At 42.8% G+C, this 14965-nt stretch overlaps 1 protein-coding gene across 1 annotated transcript; it reads right to left on the bottom strand.

The window, feature by feature from the left end:
* Positions 1 to 24: 24 nt before the first annotated feature.
* Positions 25 to 1175, bottom strand: LOC112100757 (receptor-like protein EIX1). The gene has a single exon (XM_024190207.1). The coding sequence runs from the start codon at positions 809 to 811 to the stop codon at positions 140 to 142; it is 672 nt and encodes a 223-aa protein (XP_024045975.1). The 5' UTR covers positions 812 to 1175; the 3' UTR covers positions 25 to 139.
* Positions 1176 to 14965: the final 13790 nt, after the last annotated feature.

The following is a 14965-nucleotide window of genomic DNA, read 5'->3' on the forward strand; positions in this document are numbered from 1 at the left end:
AAGGTCAAGTTTCCTATTGATGGTGGAATTGAACCAACAAAGGAGTTATGCCAAAGTTCAAGATATCTTAAGTTTTTAAGATATCCTAAGGAACTGGGCAGATCACCATTGAGTTGATTGAATCCTAACTCTAGTTTCTCTATAAGCTGCTATTGGTGCATTCAGATAAACCATCAATGAAATCACTCACCTCACCACTGAAATTGTTTCTAGAAAGCTTCAAAGTCCGCAAATTGCATAGCTTTCCCAAATTTCTGGAAAGCCGGCCTCCGAGGAATGAATTTCCAGACAAATCTAGCTGTTGTAGAGAATTCAAGCTGGCAAATCCATCTGGTATGTCACCTTGCAGATCGTTGGTGTTGAGATCCAGGCTTGAAAGTCTAGTGATGTTGAACAACCAGTGAGGTATCGTGGAATTGAAACCATTGTTGGAGAGGTCAAGCACTTGAAGGGATGTGAAGTTTAGAGATGGAAAATGGATAGGTAGAATGGGAAGATTACAATTGGGCAAGTGCAACTCAACAAGAGAACGAAGCATACTAATACTTTCAAGCCAATATGCTGCAGCCTTACTAAGATCTGCCCCTCCCAAGTTAAGATATTTCAAGGAAGGAAGACCAGAAATCCATCCAAGGCCTATTTGATTGGATTGATCAAGAAAATTATTGAGATCAAGAGAAAGCAAATTCGAGAGGTTTCCAAGACTTTGAGGAATAGTCCCACTGAAAAATGAGCCTGACAGATTGAGGTATCTCAGTTCCTTTAGTGATCCAATGAATTCTGGAACTTTGAACCCTTTAAAATTATTCATGCTTAAGTCCAAGTATTTCAAATCTTTCAACTGAAGCAGAGATGGACTTATCGGACCACCCAATTCGTGTCCTGCATCATCTTCATATGCGTCAAAACTGTCTCGAAATGGGTTGTTGAGTTTGAGCTTGATGACACTTGCAGTTCTGTTGTTGCAGCTTACTCCTCTCCATCTACAGCAATCTTCTCCAACCCAAGACGAGAGCCGGCCTGAAGGGTCCGCAAGGTTTTGTCTGAACTGAAGAAGTGCTTTCCTCTCAACTTCTTTGCAACCTGAACCAAGTGCTTTTACGGTTTGCAGTGCAAAACTCCTGATAACAGTAAAATAGACAGAAGTGCCAATGAAGCACAATTTTTGTCACACATGTCTGCAATGTGCAACAGGATTGCTTTTGTTTTACTGAAAAGATATGCAACTCAGATTACTATGTATAAATATAAAATCCTAACACTGACTGTTTTGTTATTGACCTCACAATTCCGTGAATTAATGAAAGACACCGATATGGCAAATGTGCAGTGCATGTAAACGTGGAATTTCGCCACGTCCACATCTTCTGTGGGGCAAGTTCGGAGCATTTAATGAAGACTCTGTGATTTTATTGAATGAACATTTTGCGTGTCCTTCACTCCAGGAATTTTTATGCTTGGAAAATATGAATGCGAGTAGGTACATGCTAAAATTTTCCAAGAAGAATATTGGAAGTAAACATCAGTCTTTGTGGAGTCAATAAAGTTCTGCAATTCAAGTGTGGATGCACTATTTTTTGCATTGACCTATTATGGTCAATTTCCATTTTATTCCATTTCAGTGGGTCATTTTTCAAAGCAGAATGATTACATTTACAAAAAATTGTTCAATCCATATCCACCTTGGAATCCCTGTGTGAGAAGAAAATTATAATAACGTGAGCAAAGATGATCAAGATTATATTGCATCAAAGTGGTTTTATTTTCCCACAATATACTATCATAATTGGTCAACAGAGTTGCCAATAGTGTGTAAAATCGGCAACATTGAGCTTTAAAGCTCTGCAATTCTTATAATTTTATATCTAAGATTTATATATTAAAGTCATTGCATGGATAAATTTAATTTCGTTCATTGGTGATTTGCGTTATATTTTGCACTTTTTCTAGCCCACTTTGTTTTGTCCTCGACGCAGTGCTACTTCAAACATAAACATTTATAAAATAAACAATTATGACATTCGGAGCAATTTTTACTGAACAAAGACATTCTCCAAAACTAGGAGTAACAATCTGGGTCAGGATTCGTTTATTCGATTCAAATCGATGCAAATTAAATAGGTTTGGATTTGAAAAAATTAATTCGCTTAATAAATGAGTGAATTCAATTCGTTTTGCTAATTAAACGAATCGAATCTGGGTTTCAAGACATTGATTCGTTTATTCATTTAGGATTCGTTTAATAAGTGGGTCATAAACAAATTGAATACGATTCATTCGTTTAAAATTCGTTTAATTAAATTATACTTTTATCTTTAAACTTATCTAAAAAATTTTGAAACTTGCAGGTTAATATAATAATTTAAAACTATAATAATACAAAGTATATAAGTGGAACAAAAACTAGGGCATAGCCGGTCCTAATTTTTGTTCTTCATCATTTCCGATCCCACTCTTTCTTTCCCTTCTCTTAGCCCTCTCTTCCCTTCATATCTGCCCTCTACAGCCGACTACAATTTTGTTTTGTTTTCTCTACAACTTAGCTAGCTAGCAACCATTTCGTTTGTCTCCACCATCTCGCTCTCAATTAACTCACGGTAAGCTCCTATCCTTTTTTTTTTTAATTTTTGAACTATGGATTTATTTTTTATTTTTTTTGTTGGTGATTATAAATTCTAAAAATTAATGATCAGTTCCAGATTAGGATGTAGAGCTTATTGCATTTTTATTTTTGCTCTATTTTGATATTTCTTATTCAATTTGTTGTCTCATTTGTATTAATCAGAGAGAGTGATTAGATACAGAAGGCTTTCAATCTTTTGCTATGTTTAGTCTAGGATAGCTTGCGTTTATTTTTGTCGATCGAATGATGTGCCTTTTTATATCTCTTGCATTTGAAATATGCAGTTATCTAAAATTCTCAAGCATGCATGTTCTACTTCTGCACATGATTTGACCCATTATTTGTGGCATCCGCATGCACGACCGGTGCTTTGAAGCATTTTACAATTGGTTTTAAAATAATTAGGGTGTTTTCAATTTTCCCTTTTTGATAATTAATTGCTTTGTTATATATCTCAAATTGCTCCATAATCCCTCTTCGAAACTCTTTACATTTGCAAAATTCCAATCTCTAATTTCCATATTCATATATAAAAATAGATATTGTGTTTCATTTTAGTTTTGCGAAATCTGTGTATTAATTCAAATACATAAAAATCGATACACATTTGTCAAGATTCAGGACAAACATATTTGATGTCAAAGAACTGAGATTGTATTTTGTGGCATATGATTGTTCATGAGCATTTGACGTCCATTGCTGCATTTTAATTTTCTAGACAGAGCTAAGTAATTTTTTTTCAATTATTTAAGTTTAATTTTTAATTTATCTTGTTAACTAATTTTATTTACTTTTTATGTGTAGGATTCTTGTTTTCAGGGTGACAAAGACAAGATGAAGAGTATTAAAGAAATCACTTAAGAATTTATAATTCAGTGTTTGGATAACTGTATATTTTAATTTTAGAATATGGTTCGGATTATTTTTATTTTGTAGAATGTTAAATGTCTGGAATTTTTAGAATTTACTTTGCTTAATTTTATTTATTAATTATGTTGAGTACATAAAAGCACCAGGTCGGCCATGCTACTATTTCCGCCCCGGCACGGATCGCTTCAGCCAAAGTGATATGAGCAGAACACGTGGGCTAACATGAGCCGACCAGAGATGAATACAACCAGGGAAACATACCGACCAGAGGTATATACCGAGCCGACACTCATCCCCAGAGAAGCGGGAACACGATCCCACAGAATCGCGGTAGTTGTGCTTTTCCCAGAACCGTTGAAGGACACGCGAGATCCACGTTTGCCCACAATGTAACAGTTAGAGTCTTATGAGGGGCTGCCACTACCCGAAAAATGTGGGATGAATGGCAAACGGAAACGTGGGGACAGCGGCTATAAAAGAAGAAGAAATCGATGAAGAAAGGGAGAGAAAAATTGGAGAGAGGGAAAACGCTGTCAAATTGCAACCAGGCCATTTCCTTACAAATTTCTAACAAACTTCTTGAATCCAAATTACATTGTTTTCCCGTAAATACCTTGTGCTAACTTAGGCATCAGAGGGTTTACGCCGGCAAAACCACCGGCGTCTCTGACCCATTTTTGTGAACGCAGGTCTAGTGAGAGAAAGGAGGGTGATACCAGCCTTAGTGGTTCGAACAAACAGTCGATAATACAAACGTTGGTGAAAGAATCTGGTCGGTCCAAGGGCGAGCAGATTTTAGCATCAACATTTTGGCGCCGTCTGTGGGGATCTGGATAAAAAGTTACCACTGAATTAGTAGTTACCGGAGAAACAGCGAACGATTAGACATGGATTTGCCAAGGAAGGACGCTTTGAGGGAGGATAACGAATCGGGGGAGACAATCACCCTTCGGGAAATTGCAAATGAAGCCCGAGAGAGGGTGATGCAAGATCGATTGGAACGGATGGAGAAGCAAATGGAGACTCTCGCTACCATACTGAATGAGCTGAGAGATGAGCGGAGAAGGGATTGCGAAATCCCCGGGGGGAGAGATGATGTTGGAGCAGAACTCAACCTCCGGAGGTGTAGAGTCGAGGAAATCCCTCCGCTGGCGGACCAACCTTATGGGGTGCATCCCTACAGGAGCACTGGTCGGGTTCCTGGAGAGCAAGTAGATGAAGGGAGGAACCAACCTCGCCCCAGGCGAGTACCGGAGGCTGATGGCCGAGGGACCAGTGCTGATGAAGGAGAGTTAAGACAGCGGTTGCAGAATGTCGAGCAGGAGCGAGATCATATGGCTGCATGTGACCCTGACCGTGCTGTAGAATTGGAAGGAGAGGTGCGCAGATTAGCGCAAGTGATAGAGGAGATACAGGGTAAGAGGAAACCCCCAAGCTGGAGGATAATGCTAGATGAAGAATCTCCACTATCAACTGAGATCATGGGCACCATAATCCCAAGAGATTTCCGCTTCCCCGACCTCAAATACTCCGGGCGAAGTGACCCGCTGGTACACATTGAGCGTTTCAACGACATGACGAGTGTGTAGGGGCTGACACCAGCTCAGAGGTGCAGGGTGTTCCCGTTGACATTAGAGGGACGAGCCCGAGAATGGTACCGCAAGCTGCCCCGAGGAAGTATAAAGGGGTATGAGCAGATGTGCCAGGAGTTGGCCGAGCAGTTCCGAGGGGCAGTGGCCCCAGAGGACGACATGATGGAACTGATGGGGATGAAACAAGAGGAGCATGAGTCCCTTCGAGATTTTGTAAAACGATATCACCGAGCCGTGCTGGATCTGGGAGCTTTTAATCACCCGCAGGCGTTGAGGGGATTAAAAGAAGGTGTAAGAATCGGCCGACTGTGGTATAACTTAAGAAGCCCCCTTGTACAGAATTACTCGTCAGGGTATGAGCAGGCGAGGCGAGATATAGAAATCGAAGAGGAGAAATCGGCAAGAATAAAAAGTGAACAGCTGGACGAGCTGAGGCGAAGGAACGGAGGGCCCCGACGGGGAACAGGTCGGGAAAACGAGCTGGAGAATCTTCAGTGATGGGCGGAATATCGGCTCGGTCCCGCCCTTACTCTATAGCTCCGAGATCACAGCAGTTCCAGCACAACCGGGCTCAACCTCCGCATCCCCCATTTTCGGATCGGCAGTGAGAATTCCGGCAGATGGCTGCTCACCCTTATCACAACACTCCTAGAGCATTAAATGCAACCAATTCCAGGACTAGTCGACCAGATCAGTTAGCGACTATGCCAGCCCGAGGTGACATTCATGATAGCTGAACAGTTCAACTGGTAGACCAGAGCTTGGCGTATAAACAGTATACTCCATTAAAGATCTCCATGGAGGAATTGTATAAGAGGATCGAGGGACGAGGCCTGTTGTACCCTCCAGCCCCTATAACAAAACCGGCTCACTGACGGGATAAGAGCAAATTCTGCAAATTCCACGACACTCATGGTCACGCTATCAGCCAATGTCGTGACCTGAAAATTCAGGTGGAGGATTTGGTGAGAAACCGTTATTTGGACGAATATGTAGATGGAATGTCCCCCGTCACTGAATCACAGTATACGCGGGATGAAGGGGCTGAGATGGGCCTGGAACATGAACAGCCGACTATCCGTGTAATAGCAGGGGGGCCAACATTGGCTGGGGATTCGAACAGAGCACGAAAGAACTATGGGTGATATGCCCTGACTAGCAAAGAAGTGCTTTTCAATTTGCCGGCAACCAAGAAGGCAAAAGTGCGGCAAGTTCCCATTATGTGGACAGATGACGATGAAGAGGGTATCTTATATCCGCATGAGGATGCATTGGTGATCAAGGCAATGGTGGCTGGTGCAGAATTGCGATGAGTACTAGTAGACACAGGCAGCTCGGTTGACATCCTGTTTAAGTCGGCTCTAGATGATATGGGGATTGCAGACTTGAAATTGGAGCGGACAAATACATCCTTAAAGGGATTTGGAGGGGGACGGTTAACTCCCATGGGGATCATCGAACTCCCAATTACTATGGGGACGAAGCCATTTGAAAGAACAATGATGTTGGATTTTGTTGTGGTAGAAGAAAGAAGCCCTTACCAGATGATACTGGGGAGACCATTCATGAGGATAAGTCAATGCGTTGTATCCACGCATTACTTGGCACTGAAATACAGAGTAAATGGGATGGTTGGCGTTGTAAAAGGCGACCAGAGGATGGCAAGGAGTTGTTATGCTACAACGGCCAAGGAGACACTGCAGGTTACTTCTCTAGATAATCGAGGAGAGTCCAAAAAGGGCCGCCAAGAGCCTGTTGAGAAACTGGAAGAAGTTGCGGTAAGCAAAAGCAACCCGAGCAGAGTAGTAAAGATCGGGTCAGGATTGGTTGGGGCAGTAAAAAGCGAGCTGATAAATTACCTACAGTCTCATGCGGATATATTCGCCTGGTCTCATGAAGATATGCCCGGAATTGATCGCGGGGTAGCTTGCCACAAGTTGGCAATCAAAAAGGGGGCAAGGCCGGTGAGACAGAAGAGGAGATGCTTCAACCAGGAAAGGTACGAGGCCATAAACGCCGAGGTGGAGAAGCTGTTGAAAGCAGGATTTATAAGGGAAGCCAAGTACCCAGAATGGATTTCAAATGTAGTCCTGGTAAAAAAGGCCAACGGAAAGTGGAGAATGTGTGTGGACTTCACGGACCTCAATAAGGCATGCCCAAAGGACAGCTTTTCCCTACCCAAAATAGATCAACTGGTGGACTCAACAGCAGGTCACAGTCTGCTCAGTTTCATGGATGCCTTTTCTGGATACAACCAGATACCCATGGACGAGCAGGATGAGGAAAGCACTGCCTTTATAACTAACATGGGTTTGTTTTGCTACAGGGTAATGCCTTTCGGCCTAAAAAATGCAGGAGCCACCTATCAAAGGTTGGTAAACAAGATCTTCAAACCGCTGATTGGACACACTATGGAGGTATATGTGGATGATATGATTACAAAGTCCAAAGAGCCGATGGATCATATGAAGCATCTAGAAGAGACCTTTGAATTACTGAGGAAGTATGAGATGAAATTAAACCCGGAGAAATGTGCATTTGGGGTCAGCTCGGGCAAATTTCTGGGATTCCTGGTAAGCCACCGAGGGATTGAGGCCAACCCCGAAAAAATACGAGCGGTTACAGATATGAGATCTCCACGGACAGTTAAAGAGGTGCAGAGCCTTACAGGGAAGTTGACAGCATTGAACCGATTCATCTCGCGGGCCACAGATAAATGCCACCCTTTCTTCCAAATTATAAAGAAAGGGAGAAAGATGGAATGGACATCAGAGTACGAGGAAGCATTTGGGCAGCTGAAGGAATATCTGGCCCGTGCACCGTTACTATCAACTCCGAGAGAGGGTGACCAGCTGCTTTTGTACTTGGCAATCTCCAAGCGGGCTACCAGCTCGGTCTTAGTCAGGGAAGAAGAAGGGAAGCAACACCCGGTATACTACACGAGCAAGGCCCTGGTGGACGCAGAAACCAGATATCCACTAATGGAGAAGTGGGCGCTGGCTCTGATAACGGTAACACGCAAACTCCGACCATATTTCCAAGCCCACCAGATCGTTGTGATGACTGACCAGCCTCTTCGGTAAGTGCTTCAAAAACCAGATGCGTCTGGTCGGTTAGTAAAATGGTCTGTGGAGCTGAGCGAATTTGACCTGTCCTACAGGCCCCAAGGAGCAATCAAGGCCCAAGCCCTGGTAGAATTTATGGTAGACCGAGCTGAACCAGTGGAAGGAGATCAGGAGGAGCAACAGTTAGAGCATGAGAAAACAGAGGGGATGTGGTTGGTAATGGTTGACGGATCATGTAGTGAGCAAGGATCCGGAGCAGGGGTTGTAATACGGAGCCTAGAAGGATCCGAAATAACGTATGCAGTGAAGTTCGAATTTCAGCTCACAAATAACCAAGCTGAATATGAAGCCTTTATCACCGGGCTCGGACTCGCACACGCCTTGAAAGCAAAGAGGGTAGAAATCCGAGCAGATTCCCAATTGGTATGTAATCAGCTCAATGATCAGTTCCAAGCAAGGGGAGAGAAGATGGGCCTTTATTTGAAGAAGGCGAAGCAGATGGTCGGACTTTTCCAAGAGGTGGAGGTAAAGCAGATATCCCGGAATAAGAATTACCGAGCGGATATGCTGGCTAGGATGGCTGCAATTGCAGACCCGAAATTACCTAAGTCGGTCCCACTAGAGGTAAGGACCTCGCCGAGCATAGGGGAGGAAGTGGAGATGATGAGAGTAAGCACTGGAGAATCCTAGATGGGCCCGATTCGCGCGTATGTCCGCGACGGAGTTTTGCCTAAGGACAAAAGGCAAGCGAGAAAGTTAAAATGCCGAGCAGCGAGGTACACGCTACTAGATGAAGTGCTGTATCGCCGAGGGTTCACCTTGCCCCTTTTGCGATGTGTGGATGATGAGGAGGCGATTATATACTAAGGGAGATTCATGAAGGAATTTGCGGCAATCACTCGGGAGCAAGAACTTTAGCCTTCAAGGCACTCCGTCAAGAGTACTTCTGGCCAACCATGCACCAGGATGCAAAAAAGATGGCAAAAAACTGTAAAACGTGCCAAAGCTTCTCTGAGGTCCCCACACAACCCCCAGAAAAGCTGACCACTATGACATCCCCATGGCCTTTTGCACAATGGGGAATCAACCTGATTGGTCCGTTACCGAAAGGCCGAGGAGCGGCAACCCATGCAATTGTAGCAGTAGACTACTTCACCAAGTGGATAGAGGTGGGGGTCCTTAGCCAAATCACGGAGAGAAAGACAACGGATTTTATCTGGAAGAATATCATCTGCAGATACGGAATCCCTTATACCATCATCACCGATAATGGGAGGCAGTTTGACAACAACAACTTCAGAGAGTTTTGCCGAAACCTAGGGGTGGATCTGAAGTTCTGCACCCTCGCACACCCCCAGGCAAACGGACAAGTGGAAGCAGCCAATAAAATGGTAAAGAAACTCCTGAAGACTAGACTGGGAGAGAAGAAAGGAGCTTGGGTTACTAAGGCAACAAAGTGCCTACTTATGCTCGGTCAACGAAAAACCAGCAGCTAAATTTACGAACTTTTACTAAGGCAAGTAAGTGTCTGCTCCTGCTCGGTCACCGAAGACCAGCAGGCGATTTTGCGAAAATTTTACTAAGGCAAATAGATGCCTATTCTTGTTCGATGCACTAAAGAACCAACAGGCAAAACCAGAAAAGAAAGCCAATATAGAGCATTCAAATAATTTTTTTATAAACGTTCAAATGTTTACAAAGCAAGTGAAAAACTAGAGTCTTTACAAAAATAGACTTAAGGATTAGGAGGATCAACGGCCTCAGCAGGTGAAGGGTCAGCTATCTCGGGAGGTAGAAGGTCGGCAATATCGGAGGGAGGAGGCACGGACTCCTGTCCCACTTCAAAAACACGCTGCCCAGCTTCTCCCTCCTGCACCCCATCCAAAGGAGCCTCCACCTGGTCCTGCTCACCCTGCTCCTTATCTGCTTGGTCGACCTCTGCCATATACCGCTGCACTCCGGCCTCCAGCTTGCTCATGTCCATCTCGGGATATTCTGTCTTAAGCACAGACATGATGCACTTGTAGGAGAAGGCAACCCCAGAATCATACTCGGCATCTAGCCGATCATCCACATCAGCGGATTTGCCTTTCTCCTCAGCCAGCTGCTCACCCAAGGATTTTATTTCCCCCTCAAGGGCGGCCCTCAAAGTATCCCTTTCAGTTTGAGTAACCTGAAGATCAGATCTCAGGTCACCCAACTCGCCCTCAAGTTTGGAGGAAGTGGATTCAGCAACCGCAACTTTCTCCTCTAGCTCCGTGATCTGCTTATTCAGCTCAGCCAGCTTCTCCTTGGAGCGATCAGTAGAGTCAGCTTTCTTCTTCAATTCCTGGTTGTCAGCCTGGAGCTTCCTCTCATGGCGCGCGGACCTAATCTTGTAGCACGAAACCATGGTGGCCACCCTGAAGGACACTCTCTGAACAGAAGCAGCTAGCTCGGAGAAGTTCATACTCTCGATGTCCTTCACTATCTTGGGCCCCACCGATCTCTTGTAATCCTTCTGATACGGGCTCAGGTAGTCCGCTTGATCCCGAGATGGTAGAGGAGAAGATCGGTCCCCAGACGGGTAGCTGACCTCAGGACTTTTGTCAGAAGTTTTCTCCTCGCCACTCTTACGGGGTGGATGAGGGGGCAGAGCAGGGACAGGAGCCTTGGAAGGGCCGACACTGGTTTTCTTTGGAGGAGGAGGGGGGTTGCTGGAGCTGCTTGGAGCCCGACCACGCTTCCTGCTCATCGCGCTGAGGATCGTGTTATCCATTCCAGCGGCTAGGTCTACTAGGCCCGAACCGACCAGACTTGTTGGTGACAGGAGGTCCTGGTAGGTAGACGCGTTCAACAGTGTAGTTTCCACCTGAAGCAAAGGTCGATCTTCAAGCCCCCCGATCAAACCCCACGACTCTGAAATAGTAAAAGAGGTTAAAGAACTCGATAAGTGACAATTTGAGTAAGAGCATAGGCAAAAATGAACGACCTCGGGTGACAAAATGTGTGGGAAGATAAATGTCCCCACCAAGCGACCGAACTGCTGGACACCAGTTCCCCCCGGCAAAGAAGAATTTGTTCTTCCAATTTTTACATGAAGAGGAAAACCCAGTGATCGGTTTCCTCTTTGCAGAACTGGACATAAGTAGTACCAGCCCGCTTCCTTCGGGCTACTCCGTAGCGGGTACAGGTGTTTCACTTCAACAAGGGAAGGCTCCTCCGACCCGTACCTCTCCCACAACACAAACATTGCCGAGAGAACCCTCCAGCCATTTGGGTGTAGCTGACCTGGGGCCAGGTGCATACTGCCCAGTATCTTGGCAAAATAACGTTGAAGGGGCAGCTGAGCTCCTAGTCTAAAACTCTCCAAATGCATCGTCACATGCCCTTTCGGAGGCCGACTAGGGACATCACCTTTTCCAGGAACTACAAGAAGAACATCGTTGGGGATGTTGTAGAGGTTCCTAAGCTTAAATAGATCAGTGGGGGTGGTGGCACAAGCTATGAAATCAATAGGATAGGAATCAGCCTCCACCCTATGGCCAATATGCCTTTTCTTAGCAGGTCCGCTCGGTCCGGAACTACTCCCCTCACCATCACCAGCTCCCTCAGGGATCCCAACCCCACTAAAGCTGTGGTTCTCACCAGAGCCCGACGCAGGTCCACCTCTATTCCCTACAAGCTCTAGTTCGGGGGAGGGAGAGACAACCAAGGGTCGTGGGTACTAGAGGGTACCCTTGCCATGGGAAGGACCTACGCTACTGGAGGGGCCTAAGAAATCTGTGGGTATTGACACGTTGAGGCATGAATCCCCTGATTCTTCATCACTCTCATCAACAATTAACTTTTTTTTTCCGGTTTGACATATCGGAATCCCAAAAGAAAACAAGGAAAACTCGAATATACGGATACAAAATGGGGCAACATGAAACCCAATCAACAACAACCAGAGAAGGGATTAAAAACAATACCTGAAATGAATTGGCCCTGATAGCGCTGCCGTGACAGAGAAAAAACAGCAAGTAGAAACTCCGGACCCAGGGAATGTGAGTAAAGTTCAGAAAGGGGGGAGGTTAACGACGGAGAGACGAATAACAAAACAATGACAATATAAGTCTAGGGATTTGAAACGAAAAAGGGGAAATGAGAGCATTTAAGTGATGGGGATGCCAGCTCACTCACCAAATATCGAGGACAGATAGCCCGTCGTTTCAAATTTCAAATATGAAGAATCTGGAGGTGCCACATCACCAACCGTTACAAGGGGCCAAGATAGACGTAAGCCCAGATATGCAATAGACATGCTCATTTAGGCCCATACTCAGGTCGGAATCTCCCCAAAAGAAAAATGGTACCTCAGGTCCGCCCCAGCAAACAAAAGACCAGATGAAAAGCTCCCCGGGTTGGTGAGATTTGACCATCAGTTTCTACTCTTCACTCATTTCACTCGCCAGACCAGAAATTGGGGGACTGGTGTTGAGTACATAAAAGCACCAGGTCGGCCATGCTACTATTTCCGCCTCGGCACGGATCGCTTCAACCAAAGTGATATGAGCAGAACACGTGGGCTAACATGAGCCGACCAGAGATGAATACAACCAGGGAAACATACAGACCAGAGGTATATACCGAGCCGGCACTCATCCCCAAAGAAGCGGGAACACGATCCTACAGAATCGCGGTAGTTGCGCTTTTCCCAGAACCGTTGAAGGACACGCGAGATCCACGTTTGCCCACAATGTAACAGTTAGAGTCCCATGAGGGGCTGCCACTACCTGAAAAAGGTGGGATGAATGGCAAACGGAAACGTGGGGACAGCGGCTATAAAAGAAGAAGAAATCGATGAAGAAATGGAGAGAAAAACTGGAGAGAGGGAAAACGCTGCCAAATTGCAACCAGGCCATTTCCTTACAAATTTCTAACAAACTTCTTGAATCCAAATTATATTGTTTTCCCGTAAATACCTTGTGCTAACTTAGGCATCCGAGGGTTTACGCCGGCAAAACCACCGGCGTCTCTGACCCAATTTTGTGAACGCAGGTCTAGTAAGAGAAAGGAGGGTGATACCAGCCTTAGTGGTTCGAACAAACAGTCGATAATACAAACGTTGGTGAAAGAATCTGGTCGGTCCAAGGGCGAGCAGATTTCAGCATCAACAAATTATATTTTGTAAACGAATAATAAACGAATCCAAAATTGTTATGGATTCATTATAGGATAAACACATAATAAATGAATCCAAATTCAGTTCGATTCGTTTATTAATTCTACTAAACGAATTAAATGAATCAAACTAAATATTCGTTTAATAAACGAATCGAATTCGAATTAGTATAATTTTGACCCTATTCGTTAACAATTCAATTCAAATTCGATTCATTTATTTGTTTTGCCACCCTTATCTAAAACTAACTTCAACTGAAATATTTTATATATGAAAATTCAATTCTCACATTTTTTTTTTTGTTGGTCTTCAGATCTCACTGTAACTTGTTAAAAAAATCAAAGTCTTATTTGGAATTGAGGTTGAGTACTAAAGTATTTGGTAAATATCCGTTTTTGTAACTTGGAAGCAAAATTAATTTGATTTTACGATTGTGTTATGAAAAATTTACTATATCTTTAATAATTTTGTCAAAATTATTATTCAAAAATTATAATTATTACATATTATTAATTTTTATTTCATACTTATAGTTTTTTCTCACAATATTTGTAAATTAAAAATTATAGCACCTTAATACTAAATAAGGCTCATATATAGTATACGAGGTAATTTTACCGGCACCAATAATGATCGAACCCTAATACATAATATCATAAATTATAATTTTCCAAATGACATATTCGGAGTAAAATTTGACAACTTCAATGACCTCTAAAATTATGCAATTGGATTGAATGGATCCAACAGAATTAAATTAGTTTGCTCACTACACTATACATAACTGTTATTTGTGAATTAACAACCATAGCAAAAACGGTTGCAATTTGGGATTTAGCGTTTCAGTTTTAGGTATGGCAAAATAACCACCAACCTACAAATCTGCCCAAACCCACCCACAAAAACCCGCTCGCTATGAGTAATTTTGTTCGTTGCAGGTGGGTTGGTATTTCAAATTTAAATTCACTGTGGGTTGCGGGTGAGTTTGGTATTGAGAAAAAATCCGTTGGGTACTAGCGCAGGTATCCACCACCCCGTATTCTTTATTTTAATTATTTATATTTTTTATTTTAATCACAAAAATTACATTAAAAATTTTAATCATGAATATATTTAAAGTTAAAGTTTATAATTGGGATATTATCATTTTACCACCAAACTTATTCTGACATATCATGTCAGTACCACGGTTTGGTGAAAAGAGCATTTTAGCACCAAACGTTTTTGCCGTTATCAATTTACCATCATTCCGTTAACAATAACAGAAAATGAGTTAAAAATCGATTTTACCCCCAAGAGAATAAAAGATAATTTTACCCTTTGAGAAGAAAAAAAAAATAAACAAAAATAAGATTTAGAAAACAACTAAAAATTGTAATTAATAAAAAATAATGAATAATATGTAGAAATACAATAAACGGCAAAGAACAATTAATAAAAATTTATGATTCAAAATTAATATTATAACATATGAAATTCAAGTATTAATCACAACTAAAAATAATAACAATTTACAATAACAATAACAATTAATAAGATTTAGAAAACAACTGAAATTTCTAATTAATAAAAATAATGAAGAATATGCAAAATTATGACAAACAACAAAAATAATAATAAAAAATTCTGCTTCAAAATTAATATTATAATCTATGAAATTCAAGTATTA

This window comes from Citrus clementina, unplaced genomic scaffold (genome assembly GCF_000493195.1).
Source record: "Citrus clementina cultivar Clemenules unplaced genomic scaffold, Citrus_clementina_v1.0 scaffold_2, whole genome shotgun sequence".
NCBI lineage: Eukaryota > Viridiplantae > Streptophyta > Magnoliopsida > Sapindales > Rutaceae > Citrus > Citrus x clementina.